This window comes from Ammodytes marinus (genome assembly GCF_949987685.1).
Source record: "Ammodytes marinus genome assembly, chromosome: 23".
NCBI classification, from domain to species: Eukaryota; Metazoa; Chordata; class Actinopteri; order Uranoscopiformes; family Ammodytidae; genus Ammodytes; species Ammodytes marinus.
Genome location: NC_137227.1, coordinates 11,422,551 through 11,442,460, shown reverse-complemented (window position 1 = coordinate 11,442,460; position 19,910 = coordinate 11,422,551). Strand labels below are relative to the sequence as shown.

Sequence of the window (19,910 nt, the reverse complement as noted above, 5' to 3'; positions counted from 1 at the left end):
TTGTTTATTGAATATGTAATTTTGTGATTTACCACAAGGTTTTCCATTTTCACCTCAATATGCAAAACAATGGTCATACCTTTGTTCATGAAACATCATCTATTTTTGTATTATTATTATTATTATTATTATTATTATTATTATTATTATTATTATTATTATTATTAGTAGTAGTAGTAGTAGTAGTAGTAGTAGTAGTAGTAGTAGTAGTAGTAGTAGTAGTAGTAGTAGTAGTAGTAGTAGTATTGTATGTATCTGCGTTTCCAGTGTTCTTGTCCCCTTTGTTTTGTTTTTTGATTTTCGATATATTTATCATGCTAGGGCTATGGAATTTTAGGCATGTTAATACGTGGAAAGTTAATACATGTATAGCCTACATAGGCTACATAATATCTTATATCTTTTATATTAGAATGTTTTATTAAAAATGAATAAAAACAAATTAAAATAAATGCTGGCTTGTTTTTATATACCATCTATGGTTTTCACAGTAGCCTTACGCTATTATTTTGAAGAGAAAAGTGGTGTGTTTCCGGTGCCGTCCTCTCTCTCTGGGTGGCTTGACGCAGCTGCACCCCTTCGCTTTTTTCTCTGCAGTGCAACTTGCCACCACCCACTCAAAACAGTGCGGAAATACCCAGATGACGCACTTGAAAGGGACAGAAAAATAAGTTGATGTGTGGGAGAGGCAACAACACAGTTAGACTGGATCCACTTCCGACCTCCACTACAAGTTAAACCTCCTGTAAACAGAAGGGATCTCAGGTCTATGCTTGTTTATGTGAACCTACCCACACTACAGAGGTTTCCATTCTGCTGAATGAGTTCCCCAGCACCAGCAGGCTTATACATGCAGGGCTCCTAACCCACTACAATCGAAATTGTATTTTATTTACTTTTTGAAATAGACAAAATAATCATAAACTATGTATCCCCCAAAACTTCACACTCATGAAGTTAACAAGTTCGCCAGGAGAGGGCGCTATGGACGAAGAAATCAGTGCCTGTTCTCATTATTGCCAGCACTGTGCATTGGAGAATTGCAGTGACTGGGCCTAATTTGGGTCACTTATTTTATTGTTATTTTATTTTCAGTTTTCTGCTATTTAGGTTTGCTTTTATGGCCATAAAACTGTCTTATTAATATCTGCACATATGCGCATGTTCATACAAGTGACTAGAAATCAATAAAGCTATAGGCTATACAATTGTTGCAACAATTGTCAAATGAGTTTGTTGAAGACAAAACATTATTATTATTATTATTATTATTATTATTATTATTATTATTATTATTATTATTATTATTATTATTATTATTATTATTATTATTTCTAATACAGTAACCTGTTGCAAAGGTCTAGACTGATGCATTCAAGTGCTGGCGGAAATAATAGATACAAGTTGAGAACACAAAAACAAAACGCAGGAAAGACGGCGGGGAAAGTATATTTCATTTATCATGTTATTGTTAAATTGTTTGTGACTGTTGTTTACAGTTGTGTTTGTTTTTGTTTTTCTTAATCTTTTTATTCATATTAACGTTGGGATTTTTTGACACCTTCAATCGGCTGAATCATGAGGAACAAGGCCACAGTTGCACTTGACAATTATAATGATATTACCATTAGGTGATGGGAGTGGTTGACACAAACTATACAATGTGTTGGGTTTAGCAAGAGCTAGGCCTACTTGTCTCCAACAAGTTGTAAATGACAGGATGGAAGAATGGTATAATAGAATAAAGGAAGTAAAAACATTCTGAAATGCAGGCAGCAGAAATCAGCACCTTACATTATTGAAAATATAGCCTAAGCTCAAATGTTAATACTTGAATTTGATAACACTGTTATAGTTTGAACAAACAATTCACTCTTTCACTAAAAAAAAGTGTTACGGTACTTTATGTCTGATTAAAATCTCCACTGTTCTCTATTGTTTGATGGAAGCCAGAGTATCCGAGGGACTTTGAAAGCAGCGTAATGAGTGGGAGGAGGTTGGCGGTGCGTTTCAGTGCAGTCGGGCGGTTCCTGCCCTGCCAGCTCCAGAGACTGCGGCGGGCAGAGCTGTACGTTAACAGAAATGGCGGAGGGGGAGTTGGACGTCGACTCGCTTATTTCCAGGCTTTTAGAGGGTGAGTTTGCAGTCTATTTTCACTCTTTTTTTAACTTGTTGATGGCTGCTGTGAGCCCTCGAGGGGTTTTCTCAGTTTCGTCAGTTTGTCAGGAGTCGACCAGAGAAAGGGCCGCTTTACATGATAGCGTCAACCGGTGTGGTGGGGTAAAGGAGTGGACAGTCGGGAGCAGTCCCGTCCATCGATATAACACGAATCCCAGGCACACCTTTAGTCAAGTTATCGGGATTTCATAACATTATTACGCCCCTAAAGACTCCTTTCAGTTTGATTTTTGAGCGTTAAAGTGTGGCTCTCCAATTGCCTGGCAACAAAGTTGTAGTTAGAGGACTGTTGTACCCCGACGCTATGGGGGAGAACGTCATATATATAGCCTACCGATCTTAAAACTAACTAATGCGGTCTTGAATGATGTCGCAATACCTGTACAACATCAGTGTTGTTCGACTTTTAGCGTTAAAAAAACTGTCAAGAATATTTTCCTCAAGAAAAAGTCTCTATCCTACAAACGACTCTGCCTACATCCCCCCAAGCTTTTCGCGACAGAGGACACCGCGGTGGGCGGCGGCAGCTTGTTGTGCATATCAGTCCCCATATACAGTAGGCTATAAGTTGTCGTTTCTTTTTAAAACAAAGCGCAGCTTGTTGAATTAAGTATGCGGATATCTTCAGCGCAATTGGTTTGTCCCTTGCACGATCTAAAATCCCGGCTGTAGTAGGCCTATGTAAGTTTTCGAATGGGATTTGGCAGAGCGGTGGTGGAGCTTTTTCCCAGCTGGAGGGAGAAAGCTCGTCACTGGGTTATTATTATGATGTTTGTGTGGGAATATTGCTGAAAGGAGATGTTGACACAAGCCACTGCTGGTAGTTCAACTAGCCTACATTCATATTTGCGTAGTGATTCAAGTAGTTAAGTTACTTTTTTTATTTGTATTTTCAGTTTAGTAGCCTACTGAAAGATTTGTGCACCATATAAGGAAAGGAATTCATTTTTATTGAAATTTGACTATTGCTTATCCAATTAAACACCCATTGACGAGCCCCAGTTAATAGAAAATCTGGATTTGTTTCCCAACACAAATATGACATAGGTTGTGAAAAGTCTGTGGGACTCTTTAATTAAGGACATATTTTAGATCTCAGTCAGGGCGATTGTCAGCTCACCTTTGACAATATTTGGTTATTGTTGTTTTTAATGTTTTAACTTGTTATCTATTAACTTTGCAAAGCTATGCTGAAAAAAGTAGCTCCCCCAACACGGATGATATGATATCACTTTAATTGAACCTGCACTGTCTGGGTCCTGTGTCTTTTCAAATTAAAGTAACTTTTTATTAAATTAGATTTTCTTTTCAAGATTTCTGTCCTCATGGTAAATCTGAAAGGTTGCCATTATATCTATCCAAAACAAAACAGGCTGCATAGTTTTGAGTCATCAGACAAAGAGTGGCACATCAATGTTAAACTGTATGCATAGTATTACTTCCCGACAACACTTTCTCATCACACATTGGTGGATGGCAATAAATTAGAATGGTGCATTATAAACATGCGTGTGACGTTTGTCCAATCTTCTCAGGAAGCTGGCATGCATGTGTGGATGGATGTTAATCGGGGTGTGTATTATTTTCACAGTACTGTCGAAGAAAGCGTTGTTGTTGCTCCTGCACCAGTGTTATGCGTTGGCACTATTAAACAAGGGATTCTGACATAGTTGAGCTGATCTGTCATTCAGTCTGTCTGTCTCCTGGAAATTCAGAGTTTGTCTTCAGTATACAACACACACACACACACACACACACACACACACACACACACACACACACACACACACACACACACACACACACACACACACACACACACACACACACACACACACACACACACACACACACACACACACACACACACACACACACACACACACACACACACACACACACACACACACACACACACACACACACACACACAAATGAGCACAGTGTGGACCAACATGTCAGTGGAACCTAATCATCTTGATTGATTGGGACTGGTTACATAATTGAATTTGTTTACTCTTTCTCTGTGTGTTTGTGTATGTCAGCTGTACACTATCAGCACTGTGTGGCTGCATTGTCAGTTGGACACACCTAGTACACACACAGTGCTACACAGCTAGCCTAGCCTAGTTAGCTGGCTACTTATCTAGTTGGTGTTTCTTTTTCTGCTGCGGCGGCTAGGAAACCTCAGTGGAGGAAATTGGAGGGATCCATCACGTTTTAAAGTCTTCCAGATGTGAGCTGTGCCTGTGTGTGTGAATATATCCGTCTTCTCTCCACTTATATCTGGCCGGCTGATTCGCAGTGTGCCAAATGCCAGCTTAGTGAGAGGCAGGCTTAACGCTAATGATTTTTTACATTTTTTTTCTCCAGGCTGATACTTCTGGATCCAAAAACGGAATCAGTTGTGTAAATGAAACCAGTTCATAGATGCTGCAATGTAGTCTTAAACAAGTTGGCCGTACAAGAACTTAGCTTGAATCTTATGTTCAGGTGATGTTGTGACAGAAAAATCTCCGCTCAAGGGGTCCATGTAATTCTGGAGCTTTTAAATGTAACAAAATGTTCAAGTTCTTCAGCAGAATAAGTTTTCACTGAACTGTAGAAGTTAACACTGTCCATTATTCTCCGATCCAATATGGGTATCTGGTCCGATATGGCTGCAATCTACGTATCGGATATTGGACTGACAAGTAGAAATCTAAATTATTTTAACCATGAAGGAAATTGACATTTTAAGACCATAGCTATGTAATATAGCACACATTATAGTATTGGAATCAGCGATTCAAAAGTTGAGTTCTGATATTCTGTATTCAAACTGTTCAAAGCAGTTGTGTTGTGTATATTTGAATTGCTGTATTGCTTAAGCCTTCCTAATCTTACACATAAAATCACCACCAAGCACCAACAAACAAATGTATCATAATTATGATATCGGACAGTATCGCAGATATCAGGATCGGAACTAAAAATATTGGATCAGTGCATCTCTAGTAATATAACATTATAAACAACAAGAGTGTAATCAAACTGCATCATGTCAAATGTTCTCTTTAAAAACCGTTAGCCAATCAGCCAATCTATGGCAAGGATTAGTATTTCCCTTAGTATTTCTGTCGGCCTGTGTCCCAAACTGCCCCTTGCGCATCAATTTGTCTTCGCTCAGGCCACACTTTATTTTCAGACTTAATCTATTTCTACAACCCAAAGACTTGTCAACGGTATGGAACCTGGATATCCCCCCTCAGACTGCCACATCAAGCTTTCATCCAGACCTGGATTTCCTAAACCACCTCGACACAAACGCTGGTGCCGAGCGGAGTCAAACGCACACATCGGAAAGTTCTATTAAATGTCAACAGGCACAGCTGTCCCGGCTAGAAATTAACCTACCCTTTCAGTGACTGACACACACACACACACACACACACACACACACGGGGTGAGTTTAAAAAGGGCAATATGGTAATACAGTATGCAGTTTATTTTTACTTCTCACTTACTGTCTTTATAAAATTGAGCGCAATGTCAAGTGAAGTGGCCTTTTTTTTTTTTTACTTATAAAGTCATCACCAGTTAAGAAACAACATATTTTAAAATGTTAAGGAGTCAACAAGGTTAATATGATCATTTACTAAGAGAGAGATGGGGGTTTCCAAATTTTTATGCAGTAAAATCAGACGAAAAATCCCTTATGGGAACAGTAATATTGGAATACTGAATTTCATGAATATGGGTACAACGATTGTACATTCCATCTCATTAGAACTTTTTATCTAAATCCGTAAAATGCTTATCCCATAATCTTTTGTTCACAAATGTTTGCATGAATGTTGAGCCGCGGTTCACTGCAAAACTGAATAAAAACACCTCCAAATGTCAATCGCAAAGCGCAATGCATACCAATTCTATCGCACTAATGTTTTTAGAGAACTTCAGATAATTCGATTGACAAGTGGTTGGTGGATAGAAACACAGTTACTGTCATCTGTAGAGGCATGCTGCCAGCATTGGAAATAAAAGAGTAGCTTCATCACGATCATATAAATAAACCAGTTGCTACACGCCATCTACAAGCTACCTCATTTGTAATTGACACCTTGTCAGGCATCTGAACGCACCTGCTTAAAAATGTGCAAAAGAGTCATGGGAAATTCTGAGTAAAAAAAGATGCATTTTCAAATAAATCTACACACATTCAAAGACACAATACAAACACACAGACCCATACACAGACCCATACACAGACCCATACACAGAGGCAAACAGTGCACGTGTCTTTCAGCTGTTGTTTGGTGTCTGGAGGCTTCGACAGGCGTTGTCTAGCCGACAGGACTAACCTGATCAACACACTTTACCATCACTGAAGCCTTCGTCGCCGGACTCTGTGCAGCTTTCTGCCCTCTCTGCTTTCACTCGTCTCCCTCTAACACAACCACTTGTCACCGACTCGCTCTAGTCTCGTGAGTCACAGCTAAACGGTAAGCAGCACAGTGGCACACACACACACACAGACACAGGCACTTAGCACAGCCCGTCATCTGTGTGATTACAAACGGCACTTGTATGGGTTTGTGTGTGTGTGTGTGTGTGTGTGTGTGTGTTAGTTAATATTACGTAGTCAGAGTTTGCGTTGTCAAGTTTCCCTCATGAATGTTTGAACTTAGTTGGCTCCACTCAATTTTTCAATTTACATTTTTTCAATTCAATAGGCTTACTGGCAAGAATGTTGTAGTAGAAGATAATATTATAATTCATTAATAAAGAAAGATTCGATTCTCTTAGTACAACAAATGATGGAACAAGATAGTGGCAATGGAACAATGAACAACACTACATTAATACAAAATTGTAAGGATCAATTCTCAAACAATACCAAGATAAAGGATATCTGCGTGAACCCCTGCATTGGTTTTGAAACACTGTGTGTGGAGTTGATATGTACTTAATATACGTTTAGGTGTGTAATCACCGGAGTACCTCTTTTTCCTGTCTCTACGCTGAAAAAATCAATACCATCATCGCTGCATTAAATCGTATATTGTTGTTGTAGTACACTCTGTAGCATGTTTCAGATTCCTAAGCAGGTTCCCTACAATTGGTCGAAGCGCATTTTAAAGCTGACGTTGCATTTTCCCCGCATCCATCCACAGAAATGCTTGGGTCTCCTCCCCTCCATGTTGTTTGTCTACACTCTACTGGACCTGCCTTGTGTGTATTCCCCCTCACTGCTTGTTAGGAGAGTTGTGCATATAAGAGGCTCCTGTTTTTCTGCTCCTCATTACTTTTTTTACTATTGCTGCTCTGTTAGTGTGCCCTATGCGCTGCAATCATTCCAGCAAAGCAGCTATTACAGCCTCCACATGCCAAATGCTAAGCCCACGCCGGCCCTCTGGCTTTAGCCACAACGGGGCCCTCTGTCTGGCCTGCCAGCACAGGTGGCCCGTGGGCGCACACACACACATGCACGAGCCAGTGTTCGAAGAGGAGGCAGGATGGAAAGTTGCATTTTTTTATTCGTGTGCGAAGACCCCGGCAGCAAATGTAGGTGATGCCATTATGCTGATGACATTTGGAGTTTGCTACATAAACTACCAGATGTATCAGTAAAACCTTTGAATGCGTTGGACTAAGCAGAGGGTGCTTATTGCTTATGAATTCACCTTTTCATTTGGAAGTTACAGCATGTTGTTATTTCTAACTTTTTAAAAGGTCACATACTCTCACTTTAAAAGAGAGTGAAACAGTTGGTTGGTGTGAGAGGTGGTGGCAAGTCCCCACCCTCAAAGCGTAAACAACCATTAGACTTTGGATTTGTTAGGATTTTGACATGAAGAAACTTTTTTTTTTTTTTGTTTACTGGATGGAATTCTAATGCACACTGCTGCAGTTTTGTAAAGCTCCTTTTAGGCCTGTTGTTGTTGTGCTCGTTCAGAATGCCTCAACCTCCTTGTTTTGGTGGGATGCGATAGGTCTGCTGCTGCTGTGCTGCTCCAGGCTGTTGCTGGCGTGGCATTCTGTTATGGAAACAACAATGGTGGAGCCTGTGCGGCGTGGGGGAGCGCTCACCCCCTGGCACCGACCGTGGCACAGAGCTTCACCCAGAGGCTTTCTACCCTAACCCCCACCTCCTCCTCTCTTATCCTTCAATTCACTCCCTCACTTCAATTATTTCCTCCACTCCAACTCTCTCTCTCTCTCCATTTCTTTGGTTTTCCTTCTCTCCGTCTCGCCCACACTCTCTCTGCCTATACCCAAGCCTCTCGTTCATCGTGTCTCGCCTCTCAATTTCATCCTTTCTTTTGCCCCCACACAAAGAAGGCCATTCAGCCGTGGCGAACAAAATGTCTTCAGGAAAATGCCAGAAAAAGGCCAGAATCACAGTCTTGGATTTTTTTCGGCCCCTCAAAGGTTGGCTCCCTGGCTCTCCTTCGCCCAGAGTTACTTTGTTGTGTGTTCTCTGGTTCACTGAGGGGGGGTCAGTGTTTTCCGTCAACCCCCCTCCCCCCTGTGGGAGAGGGGAGCTGCTGCTGGCCTTGTTCCCATTGGGAGAGAATAGAGAATGGTGGTGGGGAGCTAAAAAAGGTCTGACGGGGCATCTTTATTAGCTGCCCGGACTAAAACACACACAGTCATACCTGCTTAACATTCATGGCCCCGCTTGAACCCGCTTCAACTGCCTTTGTATATCTTTGCTTGGAGATTCAAGAAACAGGGAAAATTGAGTTTTTAACCGAGCTTGCATTTTCATGTTCAGTTTATGAATGTATTAAAGCTACACTAATCAACTTAGAGACGATTGTTTTTCTCAGGAAATGGTGGAGACCCAAAACAGAGCTTAACGGAGCGTGATTAAAGATATTGTATTCATTAGGTGGCCAGAATCACAACTCCAAATGGATGTGAATGTTTCTCTGAGTGTGCCGGATAGCGGATACGTAATTTTGAAAGTGTATGGTAACATTGTTCGAGTTGTGTTGATTAAGGTTAAATGACTTTAATTGAAGCTGTATTTGACATTGAATGTCAGGGCAGATTTGTTTTCTATTTACATTTAGTAAATTTGTCCCCTTTTTATTTTATTCTGAACATTTGCCAAATTTAGACTGTATTTCTGTAGGGAAAGCCCTTGATTGCCTTTTACGATTGTGTCTGTTGAGTAAAAAGACCGGTCCATACTCAACAGAAAAATGCATGACATCATCACACGTGTAGATTTCATTATAGATCTGTTTCAAATCAAAGAAAAGCCAGCTAACAGCGTGAATGAACTGACATACAGAGGTCAGCCATGTTTTATGATACTGGTCTGACATCATGGCGTGTTTTTTTTCTTGATTACAACCGTCGCATTGTTGTGGATGGAGCCCGGGTCCTTCTCCTTCTGTCACACAGTTTGAGTGCTCCCTCCCTGTCCTTACTAACTAGCCCGCTTCCTCCTTCCTACTCCATACACTAGCGCCCATATATGGTAATGCCTTCAAGAAGCCATTCACTTATTCTTACTCTCTCTCTCTCTCTCTCTCTCTCTCTCTCTCTCTCTCTCTCTCTCTCTCTCTCTCTCTCTCTCTCTCTCTCTCTCTCTCTCTCTCTCTCTCTCTCTCTCTCTCTCTCTCTCTCTCTCTCTCTCTCTCTCTCTCTCTCTCTCTCTCTCTCTCTCTCTGGCCCTAAGTGCATTGCTCAAATGAACTCTCCTTTTTTTTTTGTTGAAAGAAATGGAAAAATAGTTGCCCTTCGACACGCCGTTTGTAACCAGTGAAGCAGAAGGAAATCCTCTTGTGGTCCTTTTTTTAGGGTTAAACTTAACTAAATACATGACTTTTTTATTATAGTTTTTTTTTATTGGATAGAAGTTTTTTTGCATTGGTTACTCCGGGCGGTTTTGGTTAAACGCTCCTTAAACAGCCCACAAAGACTGAAAATTAAACTCTTGATGAAATCCTGTAAAAGGTACTGGTAAGAGGTCAATTCAATTGTGTGTGTCAGCGTGTTGTAACAACTTGCCACACAATGGTGGTTTGATCCTCCCAGATATTTAACGAGTTAACGTTGCCAACTACTAGGAAGATGGAAAGGTTATGGAGCACTGTGTGGGGGTGTGGGGGGGGCTGTAATAATAGGCTATCAGTTCTCTATAGTAGAGGTAAAACAAAGTAACTTGCGGGATATTTTAACAACAGGTTAGCTTTAAAAAGAAAAACTAAAGAATTGGATGGGAATAGCATTGCAAAGTCATGATAAAGTAGCATTTCACCTACGTAAGGCTGGAGCCAAGTAAAACTGTCAATATTTATTGATGAGAATAATTTTCTTTAGCTAAAATTCAAGGCCTTTAATGTCAAATGGAATGAAGCCTCAGTGCGTGATTCATCTGTAGATGTTTTGAAATATTGTGCATGCGGTTCCTGATTAGTCGTAGTGCGTACCTGGTCGGAACTTGGAACATTCATTTAATTTAAAACAATAACGGCCAAGAATGGAACTATAGATGAAAGGGGGATTAGAGAGGAGGAAGAAAGGAATTCTGGGAAAGAGAGACAGTGACGCAGATATCTCCTTTTGGATGGAGCTAAAGAAAAGACGTGTGCGTGTTCATTGTGACGAGGTCAGAGTGTGACCCAAAACTCACAGAGCCCAGGCAGACCTGACCAAATTAGGACAGAGGAATTGGAACGTAGCACATGGAGGGTTTTCTCTCAAATGCTGCGTGAGAACCACCTGGGAAAACAGTACACACTTTGGGAACATGACTTTGCTTGATTCAGTTCATCTGTCTTGGGCTGTCTGTCTGTCATTGTCCTCGTGTGTGAGTCGTGTTTAGAATGCCTCTGTGCACTGCAAACTTACCGTTGTTTTGAGGAGTGTGTTGCACTTGGACCGTCAGCAAAAAATAAATAAAATGGCTGCTTCTGTCTGTCAGAAAACTCTTAAGATATTCACTTCAATATCACAGAAGACTTTAAGAAAACCAATAAATATTCCCATTTGCACGGATATTACAAATTCATTTACAAAAAGACGATCAGATCCATAATCCTAAAGGAATTCCCTGTCAGTTAAATTGATTATGCATATTATCCCCTTTTGACCCTATTGATTTGTATCATTCATTCTGGCCGGCATGCCTGAGTAGGTGTAAGTGTGTCGAGCAATTTATTGAGATATTTAGTCGTTGAATAGATATGGGAATATGGAATAACAGAAAATGCGGCAAAAACGCAGAATCCTACACCTCCCACAATGCAATTTGGCTGCAACGTTTTGCTATATACCCTCCTTGACTGATAAACGCTGTATTCATTTGAAAGGAACAAAGTTAACAAACTGTTGGAAAGGTATTTGTGTGTGTGTGTTTCAGGGTTTCCCTCACTATTTCTTAGTTCTTGTTTAGTATGCAGTGTGTGGGTTGGCTGAGATGCCCCCACACACACATCTCCTGCTCACCTTGCCGGCTGGAAAATTGGTCTTGCTTGGTTGCCATGGTGATCAGATTTGGGTACAACCTCCCCGGTTTCTCTCTCCCACTTTTTTCCTACAAAGTGGACGCTGCAGTGCAGTGGTTGAAGGAGAAAAGGATGCTGGGATGCCTCCCCATAAGCCCGTAGTGGTCCCGTCTTCTCAAGTCAAGGTCAATTGATGTGTGTAATGTGTGTTTGTTTCGCATTGGAGGAGACGGAGAATTCAAAGTATCTATTCTACCTGTGTGTGTGTGTGTGCCCGTGCGTGTGTGTGTGTGTGTGTCAGGCCTCCCTCCCTGTCAGCTGAGCCAGCACAGACCTGCAAACGAGTCATCATCGCGGGGCTGAAAGGGAGGGGGTGTGAAATGATCGCTCCCTGGGCAGTTGACACACACACACTTTTCGATCCACACACAGACACTCCTTGCCCAGTGTGTAGTGAGCCAAGACCCATAGTATAAGGTGTTCATATGGAACAATGTGATTGTTATCGCAGTTAAAACCTGTCAAATCCTGACTTCCTGCGCACAACTTTTGCTCCTGGGATATTGACTGGTGTTGGTCTAGAGGTGTGAGACTCTGCCCTTTGCTGTGTCTAAATATAGTGTGTGTCTCGTCGCAGGGCTGGTGTTTGGCTGAATGGGGGAGACACACTGAAGGGAGGGTGTTTATCGCCAAAGGGCCTCTATGAAGGAATAGCAGACACATGTTGTACATGTACACACACACACACACACTCTTTTGTCCCACCAGGACAGGAGTCTCTTCCAAGAAACATGCACACACACACAAGAAGAAGAACTAGTCCCACTGTGGAGCTGCAGGATTACCTCAACCCCCCCATTTGATTTACCTATTTGCTGCCTGCTAGGATTTCCATCATGTTGATGTGGTGTCATCTGACTGTGTGTGTGTGTGTGTGTGTGTGTGTGTGTGTGTGTGTGTGTGTGTGTGTGTGTGTGTGTGTGTGTGTGTGTGTGTGTGTGTGTGTGTGTGTGTGTGTGTGTGTGTGTGTGTGTGTGTGTGTGTGTGTGTGTGTGTGTGTGTGTGTGTGTGTGTGTGTGTGTGTGTGTGTGTGTGTGTGTGTGTGTGTGTGTGTGTGTGTGTGTGTGTGTGTGTGTGTGTGTGTGTCATTCATCTTACTACCCAGGGAATATGCAGGACACAGAAAATGACTGCAGGGAGTCTCAAACAGCAGAGGCAGCTGTACAGGCTTGCCACCACTGCTGCTTTGCATGCATCAGCTGTTTAAGATGCCCAACGCTAGTTTCACTTCTGTGTGGAAAAAATGTGTTCACAAGGTTTTTCAATCAGAGTCAGTGATCAGTCTGTGAACTGTTTTCAATGTTGTGTAGCGAAGGAACTCCAGTCCAGCTCATAGAAAACTATGTAACATACATGTGTTAAATGGTCATTCTCGGTTGTTTCTTTAGATTCATTCTAGGGCTGCTTGCTACTTTGTGACAATCGGTGAAAGGTGCAGTCAGAGATTCTGGAGAACGCTTGTTGTCAAAATCACTTTTTGTCAAAAATATGAATGAATATCTTCATGTCTGTACTCATTGACCTGTAGGAAGTCTTTGTGGTGTGTCCTCCCTCCCTTCCTCAATGTTAGACAACAGGACGTGTCTCCAAAACAACACACACACACACACACACACGGTTATTCGCTGACCTCATTCCCTCTTCTGTGTTCCAGTGCGAGGATGCCGTCCAGGGAAGATAGTCCAGATGACGGAGGCGGAGGTGCGCGGCCTCTGCATCAAGTCCCGGGAGATTTTCCTCAGTCAGCCAATCCTTCTGGAGCTGGAGGCCCCGCTCAAAATCTGTGGTCAGTAAAACAAGAACTAGCTGTGTCTGAAATCGCGCACTTACGTAAGTGCACTTACATTGAGTGCACTTTATTATCCCTACAGTACACTTACTTATAGACGCAGTGCTCTCATTTCTACAGTGCACTGTCCAAACTGCCGTCGCGCACCTACCGGAAATTACTTCGCATTTTGACGGTTCTTCTTCGGTGGTATTTTTTTCTGCTTGCGTTACCGATAGCCAAAACAGGCACATTAGTCGCGGAAAGACAAAAACAATGTGTCATTTAACTTTTGTAGAGCGCGTCCGCCTCCATCGTTGCTTCAAACTCCTCTATTTTGATTAGAATGCCCCGTCCTCTCCGTTACGTAGGCAAGATGGCGGCCGTTGAGTGTGGAAAGTGTCCATCGCTCTACACTCAAGTTTTAGACCGTTTTGAGTGCACGACCGAGGAACTTATGCCTCGTTTCCACCGAGTAGAGCGGGTCGGGTCGGAGCGGTTCGGTCCGGGTAGTTTGGCTTTTCATTTGCCAAAAGTTGGGTAGGGTACGGTTTAAGCGCACCTAACCGCTCTGAGCCGCTCCCGATCTCAGTACTCCTCCGCAGGGGTACTAGCGGCCTGAAAGCGGGCCGAAAATGCATGAGAAGGCGGAGCTACACACTGCCGTCATTTGATTGGTCGAAAGAATCATTTCCGCCATGTGTAGATCTCGGCAAGAGTGAAGAGAGTCTTGTGTTTTGGCGAAAATGTGAGCACAGCTCTGTTTATTGTGTGGTGTTTTTCCTCGTCAATAAATTAATCAGTTGGTTACACTGTGTCCCATAGTCACGTAGCTGCTGCAGCCAGCACTGTTCGCTCACTGTCTCTATGAGTTGCGCCGAGCGGTCTCTGCCATAGATAGTAGTAAAATACACGCTCACAACAACACGGGGGGAATACATAAAGAAGCGGCTGGTTTGAATCATCTCCGCCGTTTGTAGTCACCTCGGCTAGAGTGAAGAGAGTTTTGGCGAAAATGTGAGCGCGGCACTGTTTATTGTGTGGTGTTTTTCCTCGTCATTAAATGAATCAGTTGGCTACACTGTGTCCCACTGCTACGATGTCACGTAGCTGCCGCAGCCAGTGCTGTTCGCTCACTGTCTCTATCAGTTGCACCGAGCCGTCTCTGTGCTCACAACACGGGGGGAATAAATAAAGAAGCGGCTGGTTTGACCAAGCAAAAACAAGAGACCGCTGGCTTGACCACAGTTGTTCCCACAGCCCGATAGTTTGACCCACATTCTGGCGTCGGCTATCGCAGTCCAGCCTAAACCCCGCCCTACCAGTAAGGGTAGGGTCGGCGGTGGAAACAACACCGAGATTCTTAAAAGTGAGCTGTCCCGCTCTGAGCCGCTCCGATCCGACCCGCTCTACTCGGTGGAAACGAGGCATTACAGTCCACTGCATTTTGGCACACTCTCCGGTTTTGCGCAAAGTGCACTCAAAAAAGTAAGTGTAAGTACAGAAGTGCGCGATTTCAGACACAGCATCTTTCTGTGATCTCCCTCGTCACCAGTGGTGGACAAAGTATTCACATCCTTTACTTAAGTTAGTACTTAAAGACCTACTTCACCGGTGGGAATATGAAGGTGTATTGAACTCGGAGATCCTATGCAGTATAAATGTGCAAAAAAAAATGAAATCGGATCATCCTAGCCTGAGAAAAGGCAGAAAGAGTGTTTTATGGTCTCACTGTCTAACCCTACATTTTCCTTCTTGTGACATCACAGTAAGGGTCAGGATTAACAGGACAGCTGGGCCAAGGGAAGACTGAGGAAAGAAAAACCTCATTCATTATATTATAATTAATGATAGAACGCTGGTTCTGTATGGGTGAAGTATTCCTTTAAGTAGAAAGTACGCAAATAAAAATATGTAATCTGTAAAGTGACTAGTCACTTAAAGATGCAGTTTCAGTGGAGGGGGATTTTTGATTTAGTTTTTGTTTATTTTCAGAGCCTGCAGTTATTTTAGGAAATCTAATTACTCTACATGTACATTTTAGTATGGAATAATTCTATCTTATCTTCATTAGTCAAAATAATTTTATGGCACCTGGAACCAAACGTAAGACTAGAATATGTTTTTAAACAAAACTTTGGGCCCTGCTGTTGTAAACAACAGTAACTTTTAAGGTGGCTTCCTAACTTCAAACAGTGTTAAATGGGTCCAATTTTCCTTTGAGAAAAGTGTGTTTGTTCAGTTGTGAGTATATAACTTGGAATATGTTCACTTCTCTGACACACCAAAAGTTACATAGTGCACCTTTTTAATTTGCCAAATAATAGTAGAGTAGAACACACACACACACACACACACATATACACACACACAAAAATGAGTTCCATCTTAACATACTACTGCATTGTCATGTCGTTGTGCTTCAAAGAGGCTCCTTTGGTGAAAAGAAAAAAACTCTACTTCTCAAGCAGTTAATTCAAGCTGTGAATGCAGAGACAGTACAGTATCGGAATAAATGTACTTAGTATTGCATTTCAACCACTGCTCCTCACTGCCTGCTTTCCTTACCCCAGGTGATATCCACGGACAGTACACAGACCTGCTGCGGCTCTTTGAGTACGGCGGCTTCCCCCCAGAGGCTAACTACCTGTTCCTGGGGGACTATGTGGACCGAGGGAAGCAGTCCCTGGAGACCATCTGTCTGCTGCTGGCCTACAAGATCAAATACCCAGAGAACTTCTTCTTACTGCGGGGCAACCACGAGTGTGCCTCCATCAACCGCATCTACGGCTTCTACGACGAGTGTGAGTGACCAGAGATAAGGATTCTCTTCAATGTGACTCTTATCGATCCTTTTAGAAAATGTGTAGCGTATACCAATGTCATTCTGTAAAATGTCTTTGGTTTCACAGGTAAACGCAGGTTCAACATCAAGCTGTGGAAGACATTCACCGACTGCTTCAACTGCCTGCCCATCGCCGCCATAGTGGACGAGAAGATCTTCTGCTGTCACGGAGGTAGAGTCCCTGTCCTGATTTGGAAACAGCCATTTGCATTTGAAGATTGCGGACTTGATTTTGATTTATTTTTTTGTTAAAGTGTATTTTTATTTTATTTTATCGGATGTTCAGTTTTTCAAACTTTAACCTACTCTGCTTGGTGTCCACAGGTCTCTCTCCAGACCTGCAGTCCATGGAACAGATCAGACGCATCATGAGACCCACAGACGTGCCCGACACAGGTAAGCGCACACGCACACGCACACGCACACACACACAAACACAAATGAGTTCCATCTCAACATACTACAGCATTGTCATGTCTTTGAGCTTCAAAGAGGCTCCTTTGGTGAAAAGAAAAAACTGTCACAAGGCCCACCTCTGAAGTGCTGCTCTCGGCAGAGAACTCTACTTGATCTCAAGCAGTTAATTCAAGCTGTGAATGCAGAGTGCCAGTCCAAGCCTGCCCTGCAACTCTCCTCACTCTGTTACACCAATAGACACTTGAGCTGTCACACACACTGCTGCACTGTGTGGCTCTATTCACAGAAATGAAAAAATAATTTGTGATTTGTGAGGGTGAAAGCACACCTGGGCTTGTTTCTTATCAGGCTTCTCAGAGCAGGGAAGCATTTCCTAACTAACTGGCTGTAAATTATCCTGAGTGGAGCGCATGTCCTTCTACTTATAGCCCCAGAGGAGTTCAAATCAACTTTCTAAATTTAGGAAATGACTCGCATGTATTAGCTGATAGTTGGGGGACAGCCAGGAGACATGGTATTTAGGCAGAGACGTTCTCTGGGAGGAGACATGTTTATATATTACGAGGTGGCCATGATTCCAGTCCACTGAATATTCCGTGGTGTTTTAAAGCCCCTCTAAACCCAAATCTACAAACACCTACCTGTGTTTGTTGCATGATATTAAGCATCTGAAAAGAGTTAGGCATATGTATCAGTCCAAATGGAAGATTTTGTCATTTCGCTTTAGACGAGCCTGGCTATGCTCTGGTTCCTAAGACACATTAAGTATTTTTGAACCAATCAGGGCAGTTCTCTGCTCGAATGTTCTAAAATTACAATAAATGTTGCCATGGAGACCATTTGACACGGCCATGCCCACACAGTCCTGTCAAATAGTCTAGACTTTAAAAAAGCTGTGTTTTTATAACTACAGTAAGTTTTATAATATTAATGAACTATCTTAATGAGACACCCAACTTTGATATCATATATTGATTTTATTCTATTTTAGACCAGGTTTCCTGAGGCTTTAATAACTGGCATGGCCCAGTGAGTGAGTACTTGCTGTCAGCATCCTTGCACTTTGACGTCGGTTGCGTTTTAGATGAAAAGATTAGATTGTCTGGTTATTTCTGCCGTGTCAGTAACGTACACGGTTTAGCTGGATATAAGATCACTACTCCTCATCCTAAAATAAAAACCTTTCCATGTCTTTGTCCAACTACGTCATGTGCCGCGTTGCATGCAAGTCCCGGCGAACCAGTTGAAGTGAATGCGTTTGCCCCCTCTTCACTAAACCTGGTTCCTTTTGTCCTTATAAGGCAGCCAGTGTTCAGAGCCTGGTAGCAGCTGTCTCTCACATCCTCTTATGGTCTTTCAGGGAGACTCCGAATGTCTGGAGGTGAAGAATGTTTGTGTGTGTGTGTGTATATACATGGGGGCAGCCATTAGCGTTTTAATACCTGACATGTTGTAAATGCGTCTCCCAAGTAGTTTGAAAGATCTAACATACGTTTGTCTGCCTGTGTCTACCTCCAGGCCTCCTGTGTGATCTGCTTTGGTCCGATCCAGACAAGGATGTCCAGGGCTGGGGAGAGAACGACCGCGGCGTCTCCTTCACCTTCGGCGCCGACGTGGTCAGCAAGTTCCTCAACCGCCACGACCTGGACCTCATCTGCAGAGCCCACCAGGTACACACACACACACACACACACACACACACACGTGCTTGTACCTCTGTACTTGTGAGGACACTCATTGACATAATGCGTTCCCTAGCCCCATACCCAAACCATCAAAACTAAATGCCTAACCCCAACCCTTACACTAACCCTTCACTTAACCTTATTCATACCTGAAACTTAAAACCTAGTCTTAACACTCAAACAGGCCTTTTGAAGAAGTGAGAACCGGGCAAAATGTCCTCACTCAGATTGTTAAAAGATTACATTGGTCCCCAAAAAGATGCCTGTACAAGAATACGTAGATAACTGGCTTCCCGAGCTTCAACAGGAGCTGGTTTGAGCCATCAGTCCCATTAGACTCTAAAGTGGATCACTGCTATGGGATGATGCTGTGTGGAACCTGGTCTAACGTTCCTGTGCCTCTGACGCCCCCAGGTGGTAGAAGACGGTTATGAGTTCTTTGCCAAGCGGCAGCTGGTCACTCTGTTCTCGGCTCCAAACTACTGCGGAGAGTTCGACAACGCCGGAGGCATGATGAGCGTGGACGAAACCCTGATGTGCTCTTTCCAGGTACCATCTTCTTTGATTTCTCCAGATCATTTTTGAAGTACTTTTTATATTCTTGAATCCAGGGTGCCATGTTTTTGTAAATGAATGAATTACTGTTTCACTGCTGTTGTCTACACAAGCAGGGCCACCAGTTTCGTTCTATTCTCATGTTTGGTTCCAGGTTCATCAAAATAATTTTGTTTTGATAATAGAACTATACAATACTAAATAATTACATGAGGAGTAAGTACGTTTTGTAAACTACAGGCTCTGCAAATGTAAACAAAAAAAACTGCATAGTGCACCTTTAAGTAAAAGCACAAGCTAATTTTGTGTCTTTCCACAGATCCTGAAGCCATCTGAGAAGAAAGCCAAGTACCAGTACGGAGGGATGAATGCGAGTCGGCCCATCACACCTCCACGCACAGCCCAACCCCCAAAGAAACGATGAAGACCGGACGGAGGAAGAGACGCAGGGAAGACAAGCGAGCGATAGAGGGACTATGGTCTCCTGATGGCTTTTCACTACACAATAAGTCAAAGCAACACTTGGCGGAGGACGAGAGAGAAAAAAACGGACAAACACAACAATTTTAAGAAAGACACACCCGAAACCGTCTTTCATTTACGTTTGATTTCCCTAGCTCCACTCTCTTCTTCTTCTTGCTCAATGCTTTTTTTCTTTCTCTGCATCTGTGTAACCCTTTTTCAAAGCAAGTGTTAGAAGAAAAACGAGGGGGGAAAAAACAATATAAAAGGTGTCATTCTGTAGCATATCGGCGTGTTTGATTATTATTATTGTTTTTGTCCTTTCTTTGCTTTTTATTTTCTTGACAACAGAATGACAACTAGTTTAGTTTACCACATCTTCTCCTTACTCCCCCTGCCTGTAAGGGCACAACAGGTATTAATGACGACTGCTGGGTTTTCAATAAATAATACAGGAAATGAATCTGTGTCAGTGTTGGGTGTCGTTCTTCGCT

General features: G+C 42.6%; 1 protein-coding gene across 1 annotated transcript; it reads left to right on the top strand.

Annotated features, from left to right (window-relative positions):
* Positions 1–2,028: 2,028 nt before the first annotated feature.
* Positions 2,029–19,879, top strand: LOC307268803 (serine/threonine-protein phosphatase PP1-beta catalytic subunit). The gene is made up of 8 exons (XM_080051553.1): positions 2,029–2,134; positions 13,339–13,470; positions 16,026–16,256; positions 16,365–16,469; positions 16,622–16,693; positions 18,233–18,384; positions 18,814–18,948; positions 19,274–19,879. Exons 1-8 carry the CDS (start codon positions 2,083–2,085, stop codon positions 19,376–19,378), a joined length of 984 nt encoding a protein of 327 aa, XP_079907679.1. The 5' UTR covers positions 2,029–2,082; the 3' UTR covers positions 19,379–19,879.
* The last annotated feature ends 31 nt before the right edge of the window (positions 19,880–19,910 follow it).